At 34.2% G+C, this 23153-nt stretch overlaps 2 protein-coding genes and 1 long non-coding RNA gene across 6 annotated transcripts; 1 reads left to right on the forward strand and 2 right to left on the reverse strand.

The window, feature by feature from the left end:
• Nucleotides 1–169: 169 nt before the first annotated feature.
• On the reverse strand, nt 170–13880 carry dapk2a (death-associated protein kinase 2a). Of its 2 annotated transcripts, NM_001123064.2 has the most exons (10): nt 13824–13880; nt 12796–12863; nt 11338–11559; nt 10082–10220; nt 9772–9901; nt 6991–7039; nt 6873–6899; nt 6614–6766; nt 6452–6497; nt 2934–3711 (listed from the first exon to the last, which is right to left on the reverse strand). In NM_001123064.2, the coding sequence occupies exons 2-10, from the start codon at nt 12855–12857 to the stop codon at nt 3085–3087; spliced, it is 1455 nt and encodes a 484-aa protein (NP_001116536.2). In that variant the 5' UTR covers nt 12858–12863; nt 13824–13880; the 3' UTR covers nt 2934–3084. The 2 variants fall into 2 exon arrangements, with proteins under 2 accessions (XP_087115967.1, NP_001116536.2); XM_087259841.1 differs by lacking the exon at nt 12796–12863 and having other exon boundaries at nt 170–3711.
• A 326-nt stretch (nt 13881–14206) lies between these two features.
• On the forward strand, nt 14207–20151 carry sh2d7 (SH2 domain containing 7). 2 transcript variants are annotated; one of them, XM_087261324.1, is made up of 6 exons: nt 14207–15527; nt 15889–15978; nt 16334–16517; nt 18084–18275; nt 18363–18956; nt 19434–20151. In XM_087261324.1, exons 1-6 carry the CDS (start codon nt 15325–15327, stop codon nt 19473–19475), a joined length of 1305 nt encoding a protein of 434 aa, XP_087117450.1. In that variant the 5' UTR covers nt 14207–15324; the 3' UTR covers nt 19476–20151. The 2 variants fall into 2 exon arrangements, with proteins under 2 accessions (XP_087117450.1, XP_087117449.1); XM_087261323.1 differs by lacking the exon at nt 19434–20151 and having other exon boundaries at nt 18363–19155.
• Nucleotides 16008–23112, reverse strand: LOC137496172 (uncharacterized). Of its 2 annotated transcripts, XR_015495787.1 has the most exons (5): nt 23005–23112; nt 20887–21008; nt 19751–19864; nt 16624–16747; nt 16008–16535 (listed from the first exon to the last, which is right to left on the reverse strand). It is a non-coding gene; the product is annotated as an uncharacterized LOC137496172 (long non-coding RNA). The 2 variants fall into 2 exon arrangements; XR_015495788.1 differs by lacking the exon at nt 20887–21008.
• Nucleotides 23113–23153: the final 41 nt, after the last annotated feature.

Raw genomic sequence — 23153 nt, forward strand, 5'->3', positions numbered from 1 at the left:
ACACAAGCATCTAATAAAAGATATAATTGTAGAAGCGAGACCCAAAAATGTAATTAATAATAAGGCAAGCTGATTTTACAAGAATAAATTATTGTGGTGTAAAGTACTCACAAGGCCATTTCTCAAACATATCTTTTTTTTTATGTTCCATTGCAATAAAACACAATCATCCCTGACCCATCCAACATTTATTAAGCCCAGAAGCCAAACACCAGTGAGTCACTACCATCAGTTACCCAACAATACACACATTATGAGGCCTTTCATCTAAAACCAGTTCGTGTAATGGACAACATGCCCGTGGGTGCCACAGTAAATAAGGTGAACACTGACCCCTATAGAACTGAAAGTGTAATACAAAAACAATGTTTCCACAATGCTTTGTGGTAATATGCAGTATAGAGAAGTAAAAAACACAGCCCGTGTTGCTGCAGAACGAACGATGAAATGTGTTGATGTCTGAGTACACAGCTTTTTTTAGCCTTCTGAATGCATTTTCTTAGAGCTGACAAACATGCCTTCAAGGGGTTTTGCTTGCTGCTAAAACTATCCACAAATTGCTATTAAGATAGTTGCGTATGAATGAAGAGCTCTGTGTGGCGCAGAAGAGAAAAACAAGTCAAATCTGCATGACAGTGTCGCTTAAGGATTCTGGTCAGTGAGTTGAGCTTGCATAACCACATCTATATGACAGCACGTGACAAAGACTGATAGATTTGGAGGGAAACTAACATAACAGGATGCAAGACCATGAGTAAATACTGTGTACCCCACAGCATGCATGTGAATTCAAAAGGACGTAAAAGTTAGTCCTTAAAAGGATACTTTGAAGAAAGGAATGCCTTCAAAGTATACAAGATTGAATGCAATGTAACGATGACCATGTATATAAATCAGAGGATTTTTTAACAAGATAGTAGCAAAGCTAGAGTTTAAATACATTACTCACCAAAATACTGCAGAACAATCATAAAGTATACGTAGCATAACCTCCTTTTAGAGTTTAGTGCATTCCAAAACAGTAGACTCAGTGAATCTAATCACTTTGCAGTAGTTCCAGTAGTGTAGTCAACTGTTTAAAAGAGTCTGATTGGTCTACAAGTTTATGTTAGAGGAAGCATCATCCCACTAAGGATAACAACTTGTGTCATGTAGACATAACAATAGGCCCATTCTGTACTTATTGAATACAATATAAATTAAAATAGTTCCTCTAAACGCCACAGCAGGCAGCCATGGAAAAAAGGGGGGAAACCCTGGAGAAGCATATTCAATCCATTAGCTGGGTTTAATCAAATAAGCTGAGTTCAGTTGTCTTTTAACCTTATGTAATCAGATCTGGTAAACAAGTAACCAAAGGTGAACACCATGTTCTGTGTACACTGTCTGAACAAATTACAGCTGATCAGGAAATAGAAAGAAAAGAGGGATACACTTCATTATTGAAAATAAAAACATCACATCTGGTTTTATGATTTTTTTACTTTTAAAAGAAGATCTGTTTTGTAATGACAGTTAGCAAAATAAACCTGCTTGCTTTACTATATTACATTTTACTGTTGTTTTTTTAAGCAACTGACTTAACTTTCATGAAAAACTATATGATATGGAACTGTATTGAGGTCAAAACCCGCCCGTAACTACACTGAAAAAATATTTATTGGATTTACAATTTTTTAAGGTAAGCGGTTAAGTTTTTTAGGCGGAATTTAAACAAACAAATTAATTTAAACATTGCCAAATTTAATTAGTTAGTTAAAATTTCGCCGATATAAATTGTTTGGCATCAATATTTTTTTTCTGTGTGCTTAAGAGACATTTACAACAAGCATATTAACTATAAAGGTAACAATTAAGACGTCATTTAAAAAAAATTCTAAATGTAAAACAAGAGCAGAGTTCAGACCACCACTATAATGTGAGAAACTATAAAGTTGGCCCACTTTCAGAATTTTTTTTCAGCTATTAAACAATAAAACATGGACAGCCAGTCAGATTCCACTGAAATATAAATGGTTTGAGCAATTAAAAGCTAAAGACAGTATTGTGAAAACACATTATCTAAAGTATAAAAGTTTATTTAAAGATAATGACTTCTTGAAATTTTGTTTGTTTTATCATGTGAGAGAATTCTAAAAAAAGCTATCTCAGCTATTTAGTAATGGTCTGTTGCCGCTTTTAAATTGCAATTTTAAACAGCAATAGCTAAATTTATGGTTAGAATAGATAGATTACACAAGCTAGATTCTTGTAGGTTACAATGATGCAATGCAAACAGATGAAAATAAACTATAAATAAATAAACAAATGTTTATCTTTTGCCATTTTGGACACAAATATAAATATTGTTCTATTTCTAGTCATCATCCTTAGTGTGAACGGCCCTTTAACCTGTGTGTTTTCCTGAAAATGGTCCTGCACACCTTAGAATATTCAAGACCCAATCAGAATCCAGCATTCAACAGCTCTTTAAAATAAATAGCTTTGTACTGCACCGAAAAAATGCTGGGTTCCACACAATTCTTTCATGTGTTCCCAACACGAATCATTTACGTTAAATTTTTATTTTTTTTTTACTAATTGTGAATTGAACATGAAACAATTAAGTTGTCCAAAAAAACAAGAATTATGTTGATTCAGCTAGCTTCAAATGAGTAGGTTTTTAAAGTACACTAAAAAATATTTTGGGTTGAATTTAAACAAACTAATTAAATTTAGTAATGTTCAACTTAATTTATTTGTTTAAATTCAGAACCACTTCACTTTAAATTTAGTAAATCCAAGGAATAATCTTTGATTTACTTTTTTTCAGTGTATATGTATCTGTTGAAGACTTGATCATGAGCTTGAGCTGTTTGAGGAGAAGAAAAAAAACACGCATTTCATGAAATACAACATCAGAACAGTGTTTAGGTGTGATAACCATAGCATAATTGACTGTGGTCTGTTGAAATTTTCAAATATAATGCATTTTTAAAACCTGCTTTACTCTGTGCCCGCATCACCACTTCAGCGGAGCATTTTTTTTCTAATAATTGCATCTTGTTATTGATTATTCCTTACACATGTGACCAATAACAGTGGTCATCTCTGCTGGTCCAGGTTGTTGCCCGTCAGCAGGTCTCCTCCACAGGATCTATTCAACAGCTCTTTCAGTGCTTCATTGACATCAGTATTAAACACGCTGCTAAAGCTACAGTTTGGGAAGCTGACCTGAAAGGAACCCACCACCTCCTGAACCCACTGCAGCTCAGTGCACAGTTCCTTCTGTAGAGCATCGAAACGGCTCTGTCTTTCCTTATATTTCTCGCTCACTCTGTTAACACTGGCATCCACGCTCCTCATCTCTTCGTGAACGCCGCGTCTCTGGGCTTCCACTTTACGAAACTCATAGCGCAGCTGGGACAGCTCATGCCTGATGCTTTCGCTTTCTTCTTTGTACCACATCTCCTTCTCATTGTAGATGGACACAAGTGCATCGATGTCCTCCTGCAGGGAATCGTGGGCTGATGCCAGCTGGCAGAATGTGCCCTCCATGGCCGACACGTCCTCTTCCACTTGTGCGAAGCGCTCGAAGTTGATGTAGGTGTTGTTCGGAGGCATGCTGGAGTGGGACTTGATGGTGTACTCTTTGAGACGCTTCGTCTTCAGCTGCCTGCGCTCTCTCTTCCTCTCTGGGGCTTTATTACGATCTTCCTTATGCTCGTTAGACTGCGAATGGACAAATGGGGATTGAGTTATGATTGAGAAAGGTATTAAGACTTGTAGCAGCATACTCAATAAGACTTGGTACTGATGGTCCTTTAACAAAGTATCAGTTCAAACTCAAAATCTGAAGAAATTATAGATGTGTAGGAGAAAAATCACCATTTAAAAATGTGCAAAGGAAAGAAATAATCATGCACACTGTCAATTCTTCACAAAATACAGTACAAAAATGTATCAAAATGTGTAAGGTACAGTTCTGGACTGATTTCACAAACTTTCAAACCAGAGTTTCAAAGTTAAACTGATGAAAAATCTACTTTTGGAGGCTGTTTGGACAGAACTACAGTATGTGTAGGTAAAGTGTGTCCATTGTCATATCAGAGTGATATAAACACAAGTCTCTTTTTTTAATTAGTTAAATGTTAAAATCCAATTGTTAAGTCATGAAGTATCGGTGACGTATGGAATACTGTTTCTGGGTCCAAATAGCAGCTTCAATTGAATTGATCACTTTTTAGTCATATCACACATTAAAGTGAATTTTATATAAAATCATAGAGTACACAACAGTCTCTGGAAGACTCTGTCTCTGCATCTCAGACACCAATACTTTAACAATATATTAAAAAATTAATCACTTTCTGGCCATCTGATTATAGGCATGGATATATAAATATACGTAGTGATTGTCGAAAGTGTTACATCACTTTGTAAACGTTTATTATTACCATTTGAGTCTTCCCATACAGTTTGACAGAATGCTTGGACCCGGAAACTGCTTCGCGTGACGTCACACTTAACAAGCAGGCAGGGTCCAAATCCCAGGAGGGATAACCAGCTCATGTGCATTTAAAGGTTCAGGCTACAAAAACAGCTCCACTGCCAAAATAGGCATATACTCCATTAATAAATAATCTGATGGGTATTTTAAGCTGAATCTCCATAGACACATTCAGGGGACACCAAAGACTTTTCTTAAATCTTGTAAAAGAGGTAAAAAAAAATAGGGGACCTAAATGATGATAAATTATTTTAGGTAATTTGGCTTTTGTTTTATTTGTTCACTAATTTTCTTTAGGCTTAGTCCCTTTATTATTCAGGGGTTGCCACAGTGGAATGAACCGACAACTTATGCAGCAGAGGATGCCCTTCCAGCTGCAAACCATCACTGGGAAACATCTATACACACTCATTTACACACACATACACTACGGACAATTTAGCCAACCCAATTCACCTGTACCGCATGTCTTTGGACTTGTGGGGGAAACCGGAGCACTAGGCGGAAACCCAAGCGAACACAGGGAGAACATGCAAACTCCACACAGAAATGACAACTGACCCAGCCAAGGCTTGAACCAGCAACCTTCTTGCTTTGAGGCGATTGTGCTACTCACTGCGCCACTGTGACGCCACTATTGTTTTATTGAGATACAAATTGTTGTGGATTGTGAGTTTACAAATCGCAGCATCTGAGCACTAAATCATGATGCACTATTTAATGTGGTGATATAAATGGTTTGATTAGGGTGTTTAGAAATAGGGTGTTGTTTTTATGAATATTTTTATTATTTATTTATTTACCCATGATGGATAAAAGGTGTTTTGAGTCATGACTGCTCGTTATACATATTATAAATGGTAATTGCACATTAAAAATATCCGTAAATTATCAAATTTTCCATTTTTTGAGATTCATATTTCATTTTTTTTTTATTTTTCTTGTTTATTTATGCTTTTAAATTGTTTTATGGGACCTTTATGTTTCTTCCAACAACTTTTAACCTTAAAAAGTTTGAAAAAGTGACTTTTATTAAAAATTTTAATAGTTTAAAATGATATATTGTCTGGGTCGGTGTTGTATATTATGGTACAAAACATAGTAATGTCAATGAAAGTCACTTTGTTAAACTGTGAGTTCCATTTTCAACATCAAAAGTCGACAGAGCAGAGATCAAGCTTCCATAATGCAATTATAAACACTTGTGAATCACAAAATACAGAAACTGTTAATTACAGATATATTTTTTTTTTACAGTGTGGTTTGCATTAGTGATATTAATTATTAATTGTTATCTGTTTTCTTTAAAATGTTGTGACTTTCTATGTATGTATATATGATTAAGTTCAGGAGACCAAAGGAATAAACATTTAATAAATATGTGAGCAAGTGTTGATAGTGTGTGGAGATATATGTTGGTTCAAAGCTTTTAAACTACTTTCATGTTGTCATTATGGTGAACTATTTCGAGAATTTTGAGGATTTATTCTATTTATTGGAATTGCAACATAATTATTAATTTTCTTTTCGGCTTAGTCCCTTTAATAATCTGGGTTCGCCACAGCAGAATGAACCGCCAACTTATCCAGCATATGTTTTACACAGGGAATGCCCTTCCAGCAGCAACCCATCACTGGGAAACACACATACACTCTCATTCACACACATACACTACAGACAATTTAGCTTACCCAATTCACCTATAGCGCTTTGGACTGTGTTTTTAGACCTATGTCTTTGGACTGTGGTGAAAACCAGAGCACCCGGAGGAAACCCACACCAACATGGAGAGAACATGTAAACTCCACACAGAAATGCCAGCCGAGGCTCAAACAAGCCACATTCTTGCTATGAGGCGACAGCACTACCCAATGCGCCACCGCATCACCAGCAACATACATGACATTTCTGCAAAAGTGAAGTACGTTGAACACTTTTCGGATACACTGTACAATAACCCACCTTGATCCAAGCATGGTTTAAGGCATCTTGAATTGTGAGTCGTTTTCTGAAAAACACAATTGGGATGGTAATTTGTGCAATTTCACATCCATCAAGCATCAAATCTAAAGCTCACACTCAAACACACATGGCTTCAGATGATCTCAGCACTCTGCAACATACTTGGTGTCTTTTTCCAGCAGTTGTCGTATAAAATTCTTGGCGAGCTCACTGGTGTGGCCAAAGAATTCATCATCAAACTCATAGTTCATGGCCGAGATGTTTCCCAGGGTGTCCTGTTTTGTTTCTCCTAGGAAAGGAGACGCACCGCTTAACCTACATTGAGACAAATTATCAGCAGAACATTGTTAAAATGTACATATCATTAAATCGATAGTCTGAAGAAATAATGCAGATAGGTGAAACAGTTTTAAGAACTTACAGAATATATGTGATAACACCAACACTCCTATAAAAGCAAAGCATTTCATTATTTAAAATCAAAACCAAAAAGAAATTATTAATTTTGATGTTTCCTGTGCATTCAAAATAAATCTTACCACATATCTGCTTCCAGTCCCAGTGGTTCATAATTCACAATTTCTGGAGCTGAGAAATTAAACATTTATATATAGCATAAATATTGTATTTAAAAACACATGAAACAGCTTCCAAGAGCTTTATCAAACTGCATGGGTGGCATTAACAAATGGTACTAATAAACATTTACAAAGCGATGTAATCCCTTAAATCACTATATATATATATATATATATATATATATATATATATATATATATATATATATATATATATATATATATATATATGTATACAGTTGAAGTCAGAATTATTAGCCCCCCTGATTTATTAGCGGCCCTGTTTATTTTTTTCCCCAATTTCTGTTCCGTTCTGGGAAGTTTGTTTCAGCATATTTCTAAGCATAATAGTTTAAAAAACTTATTTCTAATAACTGATTTATGGTAACACTTTACAATAAGGTTCATTAGTTCATGCATTTACTAACATGAAGTAATCATGAACAACACTTGTACAGCATTTATTAATCATGATTGAACATTTACTAATGCATTATTAACATCCATGTCAGTGCTTGTTAACATTAGTTAATGCACCGTGAGTTAACATGAACTAACAATGAACAATTGAATTTTCATTAACTAACGTTTACTAACATAAACAAATACTGTAGTAAATGTATTGTTCATTGTTTGTTCATGTTAGTAAATGCATTAATTAACATTAACTAATAAACCTTATTGTAAAGTGTGACCTGATTTATTTTATCTTTTCCATGATGACAGTAAATAATATTTTATTAGATATTTTTCAAGACACTTCTATACAGCTTAAAGTGACATTTAAAGGCTTAACTAGGTTAATAGGGTTAACTAGGCAGATTAGGGTATTTAGGCAAGTTATTGTATAACGATGGTTTGTTCTGTAGATTATCGAAAAAAAAAATAGCTTAAAGGGGCTAATAATTGTTTCCCAAAAATGTTTTTTTTTAAATGTATAACTGCTTTTATTCTAGCCGAAATAAAACAAATAAGACTTTCTCCAGAAGAAAAAATATTATCAGACATATTGTGAAAATTTCATTACTCTGTTATAATTTGGGAAATATTTAAAAATCAAAATCAAAAGGGGGCTAATAATTCTGACTTCAATTGTGTGTATATATATATATGCTTAAAGTGACAAGCTTAAAGTGACATTTAAAGGCTCATTAGGTTAACTAGGCAGGTTAGGATAATTAGGCAAGTTATTGTATAACGATGGTTTGTTCTGTAGACTATTAAAAATAAATATATCTTAAAGGGATTAATAATTTTGAAAATGGCTTTTAGAAAAAAATATAGTATCAGACATACTCTGAAAATTTCCTTGCTCTGTTAAACTTTATTTAGGAAATATTGTAAAAAGGAAAAGAAAAATCTAAGGGGGGCTAATAGTTCTCACTTCAACTATATATACATACATACATATACATACATATATACATACATACATATACATACATATATATATATATATATATATATATATATATATATATATATATATATATATATATATATATATATATATATATATATATATATATATATATATATATATATATATATATATACACACACAGTTGAAGTCAGAATTAATAGCCCTTTTGATTTTTTTTTCTTTTTTAAATATTTCCCAAAAGATTTTTTTACAGAACAAGGAAATTTTCACAGTATGTCTGATAATAATTTTTCTTCTAGAGAAGTCTCATTTGTTTTATTTCGGCTACAATGAAGGCAGTTATTAATATTTTAAAAACCATTGAGGTAATTTTTTTTCGCTAATCTACAGAACAAATCACTGTTATACAATAACTTGCCTAATTACCCTAACCTGCCTAGTTCACCTTATTAACCTAGTTAAGCCTTTAAATGTCACTTTAAGCTGTATAGAAGTGTCTTGAAAAATATCTAGTCAAATATTATTTACTGTCATCATGACAAAGATAAAATAATTCAGTTATTAGAAATGAGTTATTAAAACTATTATGCTTAGAAATGGGATGAAACTATTTTCCCTCTGTTAAACAGAAATTGAGGAAAAAAATAAACAGGGGCGGGGTAATAATTTTGACTTCAACTGTATATATATATATATATATACATACACACACACACACACACACACACAAACACACACACACACACACACACACACACACACACACACACACACACACACACAGACACACACACACACACACACACACACACACACACACACACACACACACACACACACACACACACACACACACACACACACACACACACACACAAATAATTTCTGAAAAAAAATCATTTGCCCTGAAAAAAAAATCATTTCTAGAACTAAAAAATTCACATAAATGAATAAAAAACACATAGACATTTTATATATACACATTCTTACATATACAGATATTTGTTTTAGGCCATGCTAGAACATTTTTTAAAAAATTGCTTAATCATTACAACTGGAAAAGTGACCTGACCTTTCAATATTGACACAGTTATGGATATTATGGAAATGAGCTGTCGTGCAAGGGTTTTTACATTTGCACACGGACAGTAGGTTACTTGCAAAACTTAGCAGTCCCCATCAAAACTTTGCACTCTCACGCTAATTTCACCTGTTTATCAAATCAAGCCCATGGAATGCTTGACATTTTTAAATGTTTCAAAAAATTTAAAAAATGTTGAATAAATGTGTGACTGGCCCATTTGTGTGCATGTTGAAAGCTATTTGCAAGCTTTAGGGTTTAACAAAACACATCATACCGACAAACTCTGGAGTTCCAAAGATGTTTTTAAATTCAACCCCTTCAGCAATCTTGTGCGCCAAGCCAAAATCAATGAGCTTGATTCGGGGCAGAGGCGCGTTCTTATCCAGAAGCATGATGTTTTCAGGCTGCAAAGCAGGAAAAAAATTATTACACACACACAGGAACACATACACCCACACTTATATGCACACAAAGACACTTTGTTATTCAGACAGAGCATTCTTCAGAAATTCACATCTGTCAGAGCAAATATACTGTACTGTAATGTTCTGGGTAGTGTTATGAGCCCAATGGGTTTACTGTACCTTCAGGTCAAAGTGAGCAATATTCCTTGAGTGCAAATAGTGCACGCCCTCTAAAATCTGTTTGATAAACTGTGTGGCTTCCTCCTCGCTTAAAGACTCCTTCTGTGCCAGAAAGTCGAAAAGCTCTCCTCCAGACACCCTACAAAAATACAGAATTCCCATATTGAAATCTAATACATGGAAAAATATGCTAATTACATAAGTGACGTTCAAGTTCATACTTGTATTTTCACATATATATAAAATATGTGTCTTATATACAACATATGTTTTGAAATATTGCAAAAATGAATGCTCCATTGGAATTACAAATATGTCCATACAAGTCAGAATTATTAGCCCTCCTGAATTATTAGCCCCCTATTTATTTTTTCCCCCATTTCTGTTTAACGGAGATTTCTTTAACACATTTCTAAACATAATAGTTTTAATAACTCATTTCTAATAACTGATTTATTTTATCTTTGCCATGATGACAGTAAATAATATTTGACTAGATATTTTTTAAGATACTTCTACATATTTTAAAATATTATGTACTGAAATCATGGCGAAGATGAAAGAAATTAGTTATTAGAAATGAGTTAATAAAACATATTAAATGAGTTAATATTTTGGTGCATTTAAACGAAACAGATTTATTAAACAGATATATTTATTTATTAAAATAATAATTAAGTCACCAAATATGTTTAGAAATCAAAAGATAATACAATTAAATTCAAACGAAATATTGCACAAAAAAAAAAAAAAAACTACAAAATTGTAACAAATGTACTTTTTTTCTTTTGATTTTTTTGTCTTTTTAAAAAGTTGCTATTTAATATCTTTCCAACATAAATTTAGGTGTACTTATTTCTGGATCATTATAGTAAGTTATTTTATTAGATAAGCTCTAGATTTGGCTCAGTACTGACTAATGTAATGTATACTGTATGCAAATATAATATTTTATAGCATCTTAGAAAATATGAAATTAAGAGAAATTTGTGAGGGGTGTATTCATATATGCTCAGCACTGTACATATTTGTAATTCCATGGCTGAAAATAAATGAACAAATAAATAAATAAATAAACCCAAAACGGCCATTTCTTTGCAATATTTTGAAATATATGTTGCATACATGACATATATGTAATTTGTATATATTTCATTTATCCACTTTCTATGTGGGTTGTCAGGTGAATCATTAAAAAAAAAAAAAAAAAAACTTTAAAAAAATAATCGAGTCATTACACTATAAGTTCTACTCACAGCTCCAAAATCAGCACCACATCTGTTTTGTTCTCAAACACGTCGTGCAGCATGACAATATTGGGGTGATGGATCTGCTGTAGGATGTTGACCTCTCGCTCGATCTCTTCTCGCAGGACACCTCGTCGGCTAGCATTACTCTGACGCTTCTTTATAAACTTGGCAGCAAAATCCCGGCCCGAGCTCTTTTCACGACACTGCTTTACAATTGCAAACTGCCCACTGAAAAATACACAAGAAGTAGTTAAAAAAACACATTAAGGCTGAGAATAATCTGCAGCTGTGACATTAAAATCCAGTATTTATATGAGTTTTTAATAATGAGGTTTTTAGATTAATGAGTAAAAGTCTTTGGTCTTTTAAGCATAACCTGACACTGATGTTTTGTTCAATAGCATAAACTAAAATTGTTTTACTTACTATAAAGTTATAAAGAAAATTTAAATAACTAACAGAAATTTGCCAAATTTACCACCAAGTTTAAAACAATCTATCTCACTTATGTATTAAAAAAAACATTTTAATGTTACAGCTGTAGAAATGTAAATAAACAATCATATACTTAAGTATATATAAAGGCATTTCAGATTTAAATTAAAAGGATTGTTTACACGAACATGAAAATTATCTAATCATTTATTCTTCCTTGTAGATTTAAAAAAGATTTTTTTTCTTCTGTTGAACACAAAGATTTGAAGAAAGCCGAAAACCTGTAACCAATGAAATCCAAAGTAGGAAACAAATAACTAATCGCAGTCAATGGGTGCTAGCAATCAGCATTTTTCCCAAAATATCTTCTTTATGATAGCTAAACTCAAATAAATTTTGAACAAGTGAGGGGAAAATGATGACAGAATTTTCATTTTCTGGTGAACAATCCCTTTAAGACTTAATATAAAACCACACTATAATGTATGCTTTGAGTGCATGTGAATAAAAACATTTAAATGTTATTATTATTAATCAAATTAATAGATATTAGAAATAACATAAATGATACATTTATAAAATATTGTATACCATTAAAAATAAGGTTGCACTACAGATTGCTGTAATTAATTCTGTTCAAATCAGTGACCCAACTGAAATAATGTTAATATTCTTGTACTTAAAAGGACAGTTCACCTTAAAATAGAAAAAAAAATTACTCACTATTTTCTCTCCCTGAGATTAGTTCTTTTTTTGAACACGAACAAAAATGTTTTGCAGAAAATAAGTCACCACTGACATCCATATAGGAAAAATAAGTACTATAGACATTGATGGTTACCTGTTTTCAACCTTTTCCGAAAAACAAATCTTGTGTTTAAATGATGAAGAAAGCATTGAAAGAGCAAATGATAGAATTTTCAGTCTTGGGTGAACTATCACTTTAATGTTGGTTCTCTGCAGGTGCCATTTATACTGCTAAATTATTAATTATTGGAGCAACCAATAGATAAACATCTAAATTCTTACCTCCCAAGTTCCTCTCCAATCTCAAAGAAATCCTCGACCTGCTGCTGTTTGAACACAGCCATTGTGATCTTTTAAAAAATGTAATTAGATAAAATTAAATGAATGGACTCACAACAAGCATTTACAAAATATCTAAAACTGTGCATGTCAATTAAAATAGCCATTTAATGCATACATAAAGCTGATCATAAAGTTTTATACAGTTTGTTTTGACCTAAATATTTCATTCATGATGGGGGGACAAATTTAGATCTTACTCGAGTCAAGTGTGCGAGATAAAGATGAGGCCTAGCCTATATTTAACTCTAATTCTTTTACATGTCTACAATATTTAAAAAAAAAAAAAATTCACAAAAAGACAGGTAATGTGTATGTTTTAGCAAATACACTACAATCGGCTGCTAAGAGTAGTGGATTTAATCTTGGGAGAGAAGCAATAACAATGAATTCTTACCCCTCACTTGTTCAAAATCTATTTGAGTTTAGCAATACAGCTTGCAATACAGTATATAATATACTATAGTGTATTTGAACTATTCTATTGTAAAATACTTGGTAATTCATGATGGACTGTGGTAATCTGTTGTAATAATTCTATTTCTATATTATTGTTCTACAATACACCACAGTTAACTGAAGTAAAACTAAAAAAAAAGTAAAAGTGTACTATAGTACTTATGAGTTTTTCAGTTCACTATATTACAGTAGGCCTATGCTGTTGCAAAATTTACTACTGTATTTACAATTGACTACAAAAACACTATTATATTTATTATAAAACACTATAGGCTAGTATTTTTCAAGTATATACAATTGTGGCAACATCGGATCAAAAATAACTTTACAAAACGAGTTTCGAAAAGGTTTACAAATAAGAGCAGACATAAAATAGTCATAAACTACTGGCGAAAATTTAGGTTACTGCCGACAAAACGATACATTTAAGTATAATTAGCATTTAAGACCTGGTATTTGCATGTATGTGGTGTTTATTAAAAATGTAGTAAAAACACAAGATATTTATTTACCTGTCATCCCCGACGACAACACTGTAGCGTTCTGTGTGCTTTCATGCGCTCACGAGTGTTTCCTCATGAACGCGCACGCGTCCAGCAGCGTGTTTCTAAAAGCGGACACGCCACCTGTTGAACTCATGCCTGGACGGAAAAACGACAACACGCACGCTGAAGCTTTATTGTCCCATGACTGAAAAACAACACGAAATAAAAGTGTTCTTATGAAATATAAGGCTGTTCTGTAGCTAGTTTCAATAAGAATAATCAATGTTGCCCCGTTGCCTCATGATCCTTTCCTCTGATTACTCCTGAACTTATCATCGTTTTTAAATTGATAAACAGTTGATTGAGATTTTGTTGAGGTAATAAAATAAAAACAACCAATGACTAATAACGACTAGTATTTTAATTTTTTCAGGACAAATTAATCACATAATTTTTACAACAAATAAAACCAAAAAGTAAAATAGAGACTTGGCCATTGTAGTTAAACCGGTAGAAAAGTTCAACCTTGGTCTTACTTCACTAACCACAGTTAACCAAGGTATTTTCTGTAAAAACTGGTTACACAAATGCAAATCAGTGGGTCGGAAAAAGTTAAAGGTTACAACACCGTTATTATAATACAGCCATTGTTAGTGTTCAGAGGGGAAATATAACAATCTCTTAATTTCATAACTTGACCATCATATAAAGAGGCATATTTATATTTGCATGTCTGTTGTACAAATTCAAGACTAATCAAACATGGTTAAAATGAATTAAAAATGTATTTATACAAAACATTTAGCTGCAAATGAAAGCTTTGAAATGTGCAAATAGTCGAGTCATCATTGGAAACAATGTGTATTATTTTGGCACACACACATACACAGTTACCTTTATGGGAATTTCCCATGAAAGTAATTTTACACTACCAACTTCTATCAATGTCATCCAACCTTCACAGGAAATGATCAGCATTTTACATGTTCAAAATATTTAATTACAGTATGTGTAATTTATGAGCCCTTTTATTCATGGGGACCAAAATGTCCCCATGAAGATACCCCTAAGGTACATACACTACTGCCCTTTACATTTTGGGACAAAAACAAAATATATTAAAACAAGGATTCCTAAAAATTAATTTCTATGATGAACTTCTCCGGTGTTTTCCCAGATATTCACAAGCTATTTTAGCGCGGTATGTTTCAGGACAATGTGCGGTGGTTGACCTACTTCCTAATCCAATCTAGATTTTTCATCTTTGATATTCATACAGGACGGCACCTCAAGTGGAAGATTCGTCCAAGAGATAGTACAACAAAATCACACTAAACCAGTAAGCCATTACCGACTATGGGCAGATAAACTTAAACAATAGAACCTTTTATATATGTAGGAGCACATATTTACGTATGAGGAAGCTAGGCAAATGAAGTGTGCCAGTCTTCCTGACGCAGTGAATGTGTGATGTTATGTAGCTTTGAAAACGGAAAGCCAGGTGTATCGGATTTGTGTAGAGAAGGAGATGCTCACAATGGAGCAAATAGAGGCAGCCATGTACCAGAAGATGAAGAAGTCGGACAGACTAAACGAGGAGAAAATGGAAGGATTCACCATGGAGGGAGGTCAGAAAGAGCAGATCCTCCAGTGGTTTGTGGAGACTCAGGCTATGTTCATCCTGTCTGATGGAAACTTTCCACGCTGGTTCCAAGGTTTCATCTCCAGACAGTAAGAACTAATAAGAGACGAGAGGTTTGCTAACCATAACTGTTACATTGTGAGCTGTAAAACATTATGAACGGCTATAGGCTGCAGGTGACTTATAATGCAAATGTCTGTTTGAAAATGGAGGCAGTTAAGCCATCACTAGGACTTGACCCGTTCAAAGGGTACACTTCTGTATTTAATGGATACATGTTAGGATTCATATTAATGCTTTAAAGTGATATATTAAAACCTAAAAGTGTTATAAAGATGATTTAGCAACTAAAAAGTATAAAAATGTGCCTTTAAAAAAGGGTAGCCCCTCAGTTATAGCTTTATTTCTTAGAGGGGGGCACTGTAGTACAGTAACTATCGCTGTTTGCAGGGAAGCAGAAGATCAGCTCAGAGACAGGGATGTTGGATGCTTCCTTATCAGACTCAGCGAGAAAGCCATTGGATATATTCTTTCATACAAGTAAGAATGAGAACAAACAGTCAGCAATATCATGTTGCACAGCATTTAATAATTGTCTTTAAATGTTAGTTCACATAATACAACTATTGGTTGTCTGGTTAGAGACCAGAAAAAAATTTTATTAAAAAAAAGAAGACTTAATGTTGACAATTTGATGTTACTGAGCTATTTAGTTTTCTGTACAAGCATTGTTTCTTAATGGTTCACTATAACTAAAGAGATATTATCAAATGGGACTTTGAATGTGTATTGTAAATTGTAATGTGATACATAATATAATCATTTTATATTCTTTATTGTGTCAAAAATGTAGATAATGGTTCTAAAACAGTTCTTCAATGTTTAATGTTGACAGAGGTCAGGATCGTTGTCGGCATTTTGTCATAAATCAAACGAAAACTGGCCTGTTTGTCGTTTCTGGTGATTCTACCACTCATAACAGTCTCGCAGAGCTGATTGACCACTTTAAAATCACACCGATCCAGCCTTTTGGAGAGTACCTGACTTCATACAGCACTGAGATGGACACCGTGGAAGAGGTAGAGTCTATTCTTTCACTTTTAAAAAAAAAGAAAGAAAAAACAGTAGTTTGAAAAATATATTCATAAAATCATGTTGACATCATGTCAATAGAGTTTTACTTACCGAAGCTGGGGTGGATCATTGGCCAATCATGATGAGATCACATGACCAGCCAAATCAGACAAGCTTTATCTAGGTATTTTTCCTTCACTGGATGATTCACTCATTGGGGAAAAAGTATACGGTTCTACATAAAGCAGCGGTGGACAAAAGTATTTCTTTATATGTTACGGCTGAGTTTTTGGATTATTTTTATATGGAAGAAAAGTTTCTCTTTACTTCAGTACATTTCAAAACAAATTATTACTTTTTGTTCCACTGCACTGGAATAATCAATGCACAGAGAAATCATTGCAGGTTTAGAGATATTATAGCAGAGTCTGATATGGTACTTCATGATTTTACCAAGTACGATGCGATCCTTTATTATCATCTATCTTGATCCTGAAACATCGTTTTTGTTTGAAAAAGTAATCCATACCTGTTCCCTACCCCTAAAACCCAACCATAACTCTAAATTACTCTCAAATTTAGAGGGGAATCATGATAGGATAACAATCATGTAGACGTAAACAAACCTAACCATAAGCCTAAACTTAACATAAACTGTAAATGTATCCCATAATGCTAATTGGCTGATTGGAATGTTGTTTCATAGATGTTTATCCAGAAACATATCCTACTTCGTGAAATCAGGTTGGCGGTCTGATTTATGAAAAAGCTGAATCTTGACAATTAATCTCTTAATTTGGTTCACAAATTACACTGAACAAATATTTTATATATTGGATAGATCTGAAATCCAATCTGAGTGAGTGTACAACTAACGACTCACTGATTCAAATGGCTCATTCAAAGCGTGCTACAGTTTGTTTTATTTTATGTGTTTTTATATTGCATTTACACTTATTTTGTGCTTATTTATTCAAATATTCAATTAGCCTCTACAGTATTTCACTTGTTCACACAACTGAATTAACAATTTAACTTGTGTAATTAATTATTACAAGTTTTTGTAAGAAATTGTTATATTGTCTCGCAAAAAACATTACCAATAGGTATTTTTTACTTCCATATCGATCAGCACAACATAAAATACTATTAAATGTACTTGCAAATACATAAAAGCAAGCAGAATACTATTCATTCATTCATTTTCTTGTCGGCTTAGCCCCTTTATTAATCCGAGGTCTTCACAGCGGAATGAACTGCCAACTTATCCAGCACGTTTTTACGCAGCGGATGCCCTTTTAGCCGCAACCCATCTCTGGAAACATCCACACATTCAATCACACACACTCATACACTACAGGCAATTTAGCCTACCCAATTTACCTGTACCGCATGTCTTTGAAGAACATGCAAACTCCACACAGAAACGCCAACTGAGCCGAGGCTCGAACCAGCGACTTTCTTGCTGTGAGGCGACAGCACTACCTACTGCACCACTGCGTCGCCAGCAGAATGCTATCATATCCAGAAATGTCTTGCACTACTAATGTTCTTTTGTGTTATTTTTCTAGGATGATGGAAACGAGCTTTATGATGTGGTTCAAAATAGTCCCATAGTTACATCAGGAGTGAGTGTAAAGGCTCTAACAAGTTTATGGGAACAAGCTACCAACTGCCCACACAACATGGCTCCTGTCCTGCCTTCTAAAAGCAATCGGAAGCTCACAACCTCCACCTCTATTGACAGGAACAGCCTGTCTCAGGTAACAATGTCAACTACTTCCTTGGATACAATCTATGCTTTTTTACATACTCAGTATTGAGTTTCATTCATGTGTCAAAATCATTAGGCAATGAAAATCCCATCTCTGCCAAAGAAAAACGCACCACTTCGGAATTCTTTAAGCGCTGGTCTTCCTGGTACTAATCCTTCACATGAACAACACAGCATTACAGAATCAAGGACATCTGAGCACTACAGCTCTCAGTTATGGCCTACCCATCATGAAAACGGTCAGTCTTTAACTTCTAACTCCTATAATCCTACGCCCTCCATGCCTCAACAACCTCCTCCAGCTCCATTGATGACAGCCTCCTGTTCTTACGCTGTTCTTGACCCTAAAAAAATGCATTCTGGAGCTGGTCGAATGGCGAATATGGAAGAAACAGAACTACAGCCCAATCCACTCTATCAGGCCTCAACTGTTGCGTACGCTGGGCTGAAGAATCAACCTGAGGTTGAGTATGACAACCGTGCAAATCCCAATGACAACGTCCTTTTGGCAGAAAATCTTTATCAAGACGTACCTGAAGAGCGTGACTACAATACCTATGAACACGTACCTGAGAGCAACACCTACGAGGACATCCCAGTGAAAGTCAGCAACATGTACGCAAGCCTAGATGAGATTCAGACCCAAACACCGAACACGTTGGGGAAGAAGGTGAGACCTGATATGATTAAAGCAAATCTATTAATTATGAGAGTAAACCATGCTGAAACTGAGTGACAGGGTGGCTCAGTGATAAGCACAGTCGCCTCACAGCAATAAGGTCGCTGGTTTGAGTCCCAGCTGGGCCAGTTGGCATTTCTGTAAGGAGTTTACATGTTCGCCCTGTGTTGGCGTGGGTTTCCTCCGGGTGCTCCAGTTTCCCCTACAGTCCAAAGACATGCGCTATAGGTGAATTGAATAAACTAAATTGGCTGTAGTGTATGAGTGTAAATGTGAGAGTGTGTGGGTGTTTCCCAGTACTGGGTTGCTGCTGGAAGGGCATCCACTGTGTAAAACATATGCTGGATAAATTGGTGGTTCATTCTGCTTTGGCAACCCCTGATGAATAAAGGGACTAATGAAAATGTCCCTATGAAACCCAGTGAAAATGAATAGATGAAAATGCTGAAACTGTTTTCTTTTTTACAGAATCATAAGTGGTGGAAACTTCGTCTGGAGAACAAGAAGTGACAGTCCTTATGATATTTGAAGGGCGCCACATTAACCCATAAGCTGAGAAAATAATGTATTGTATTATTGTTTGCAAAGCATTTAACTTCCTAATATTCATGTTGGACTGTACATTATATAAATAACTTCAGTGTGGGATCACAACGTGATGAATATAATGCAAGGACATTGGCACAATGAGTTGATTATGATTTTAAAAATGTATTTGAATAACTACTCTGATTGTATCTATTGTTATCATTGCACTTCCTGCTTTCCACTCAATGCAGTTTCACCTTCGGTTTGTGTAAATACAGTCCAGCAGGTCCATTCCATTTCTTCAATGCAATACATGTCATTTATTTCCAGGACGGCCTCCTTTCTGGTCAACCAGCCTGCTCCTTCCTTCACTGAAGATAGAAAACATGTACACAAGTCATAAAAAGGAGAAAAAACTAAGCTAAAATCCTCAACCACTCCGTTAAAATGTGATTGATAACCCTTTCCCGTCACAAATGATTCATTACACTGGAACATGTATTTTGTTATGAAACATTTATGAACTCATTTTAAAAAAGGGGTTTGTAAATATAAACAGTTTAAAGAGAATCATTTAAGCAAATAAAAAGTACCTGAACCTGAGCCTATGTCAGCTTTTTAAACAGTTGAAATAAACAATATTGCATTTTAAAATTCATTACATTCTTCATGTTGTTCATCTTGAAATGTTTTTTAAGTGCACAAGGTTCTAATCTGCTGTGTCCATTACTTAACATTAGATTAAATGCAAATACGTTCACTGGGGATCAGAGGAGCTGTGGCTCCATGAGAAGTGAAAAGTTGCAGCAGCAGTATGGCGAGTGATACCAGTGTCCTCCAGCAGGCGGGGACATGGCACAACTAAAGTTAATTTAGTCCAGAGATCAGGGCCGGAGTGGGACTCTTTTTCAGCCCTGGAGTTTCAAGCCTCAGACCGGCCCACCTCAGTTCACCACTGACTTTATTAAAATAAGGTTATTTCCAATTCAGTTTCTAATTACAATATCACGTCTTTTTTTGAGAAAACAGCACTTTTAGAACTTCAAATGTTCAACAACCCTTACAGTATTATGTCTTAACAATAAAAATGAAAAAAAAAATTGTTACTCAGACAAGGACCGAACCCGGATTGGCGGCCTCATAATCTAACGTACTAACCACTGTACCACAACTGCTGTATGTTTAAAGGTGACTTATCTAGTTATATCATCATTAACCTGCATCCTGCTCACGAGGCTACGAGAAAATAGATAAAAAGAGCAGAGCTGCGGTAAAATAATTAATAAGAAGGCTGTGGTCAAGTAAATAATTAAATTATTTTTAAAAAGTGTGACTGCTGAGAGCAACCGATTCTGGAACTAGGGACACCGGCCCTCGCGGCCAAAAAACGGACCGGCCCACCGGGAATTCTCCCGGTCCTCCCGATTAGCCAATCCTGGCCTGCCAGAGATGTCCAAATAGGGCCCGCGGCCAAAGTTGGCCCATGGTAACCTTTGATTAGGCCCACCGTCCTATCTGAGAAGAGAGGGAGAATGAAGGGGATGGTTTAGAGATTGTCAATTAAAATTTAATGTAAGCCTTTGTTTGTTTTAAGCTTTGTTTGTTTGTTTAAAGCAAACAGAATTAAATGATTTAATTAAATGGTGTAAATTAATAAGATTTAGTTTAAATCTATATACTGTCAGCTGACAATGCAGAGACTTAGGTGAACAAATCAAGTTAAAGGCATATTCTGTTTGACTAGTGTATTCAGTATTGAACTGCACTGTGTTATAAATTTGATTGTTTGGTTTTATTGTAAAAAGTTGTCACTTAAAAAAAGTTATACTGTATTAGTTAATATGATTTAAAATATTTTTTTTAAATATTAGGAAATAAATTAAGAAATTACATGGTATAGCCTATATTTACCTTCGGCCCACAGCTCGCGATAATATTTGGTTTTTGGCCCTTCATACTTTAAAGTTTGGGCACCCCTCATTTATTTTATTAAGAATGACTTTTTCAGATTACTTAGAACAATAATAAATTAAAAACACGATGGTTTACAAACAATACTTGTGTTCTAGAATTTAGTGTCATATTTGCTAATGAAATAAAACATTTAATAAATAAATAAATGACATATTAATCAATTATGACATTACAATAGCAACAGAGGCATATTAGCAAATAAGGGAAATTTGTAAGGAACAGTTGTGTCTAAAGTATTCAGAAACCTAATGGCTGTGAACATTGTGACAACACCATGAATCATTCAAAAAGTTAGGTATTTCCACAGATGTAAGTGAAAGTAACAGGTTGTGTGCTGTACTGATGCTGAGCACTCCTCCCTCCTGGAAAAATCAATTTAAGTGAGGCTATAAGAGCAGAGGGAACTTCCATGACAAAGTCATGAAAACAGAAATGTCTACAGCTGTTGCCAAACATTAAGGCATCAATTTTCAGCTCCATCAGTTATTACATTTGTGTATGTCTAATAATCATCTTTTATTAGACACTACATCATAATTATTACATAACAATAGCCAAATTATTACAATGAAAAACATAGAATAGCGAATTATATAATAGTCAAAACTATGAGGGAGATTACCACAACATCACACTTTCATAATTACTTTGTGTGTCATTTATGATTTATTGTCCAGAATTTTTACTTAAGTATCATCTCAGAACTGATTCATAATTTATTTTATTCCTTATGACTTAGTATATCATAATTTCACATTATTTTTCCCTCATTATTTTTTATTTTATTTATGAAACCGTCAAATAATTTGCGAAAGATTTTTTCCCTCTTCACAGCAGAGATGGCCAAACTAGAGCCTGCGAGCCAAAGTTGCCCCATGGTAACATTTGATTTGGCCCATAAGTCTCTCTGAGAAGAGAGGGAGAATGAGGGGGATGGTTTAGAGATTGTCAATTAAAATTTAATGTAAGCCTTTGTTTGTTTTAAGATTTGTTTGTTTGTTTAAAGCAAACTGAAATTAAACACTTAAAATAAATTGTGTGAATTAAGCAGATTTTGTTAAAATCTATATAGTGTCAGCTGACAATGCAGAGCCTTTGGTGAACAAATCAAGTTAAAGGCAGATTCTGCTTGACTAGTGTATTCAGTATTGAACTGCACTGTGTTATAAATTTGATTAAAGAAAGAGAATGATGGGGAGGTGGCTGAAGAGAATATTTTTGACAAAGATGGTCGTTTTAAATTTAATACAACCTTTTGTTTGTTTGTTTTGTAAATGAATCAGATTTTCTGAAAATGTAAATATTGTCACGCAACTGAACAGAGGGCAAATGCACAAGACATCAGCAAGCAAATCAAGGCTAAGGCAGCTTAGTGCATTCAGCGTTGAAGTCCATTATTTCATTAATAGCATTATTTAAGTTTTACTGTAATAAGTTCATTACACTTGTTTATAGATACTGCATTAGTTATAAAATTAGCAAATGAATGAGAAACTTACTCTTGGAAACTTTGGTGTATAATAGTTGTTATACTAACCTTCAGCCCACAGCCGTCAATCAGGTTTGGTTTTTGACCCTTCATGAGAAAAATCGTTTGGGCACCCCTGCAGCTGCTCTAATGGGACGGAAAAGGAAAAGGGCTTTCAGTACCGCCTGACGCTCTTGACGTTTATGCTTTCGTGATGA

Source organism: Danio rerio, chromosome 7, assembly GCF_052040795.2.
Source record: "Danio rerio strain M-AB ecotype USA chromosome 7, GRCz13ab, whole genome shotgun sequence".
Lineage (NCBI taxonomy): Eukaryota > Metazoa > Chordata > Actinopteri > Cypriniformes > Danionidae > Danio > Danio rerio.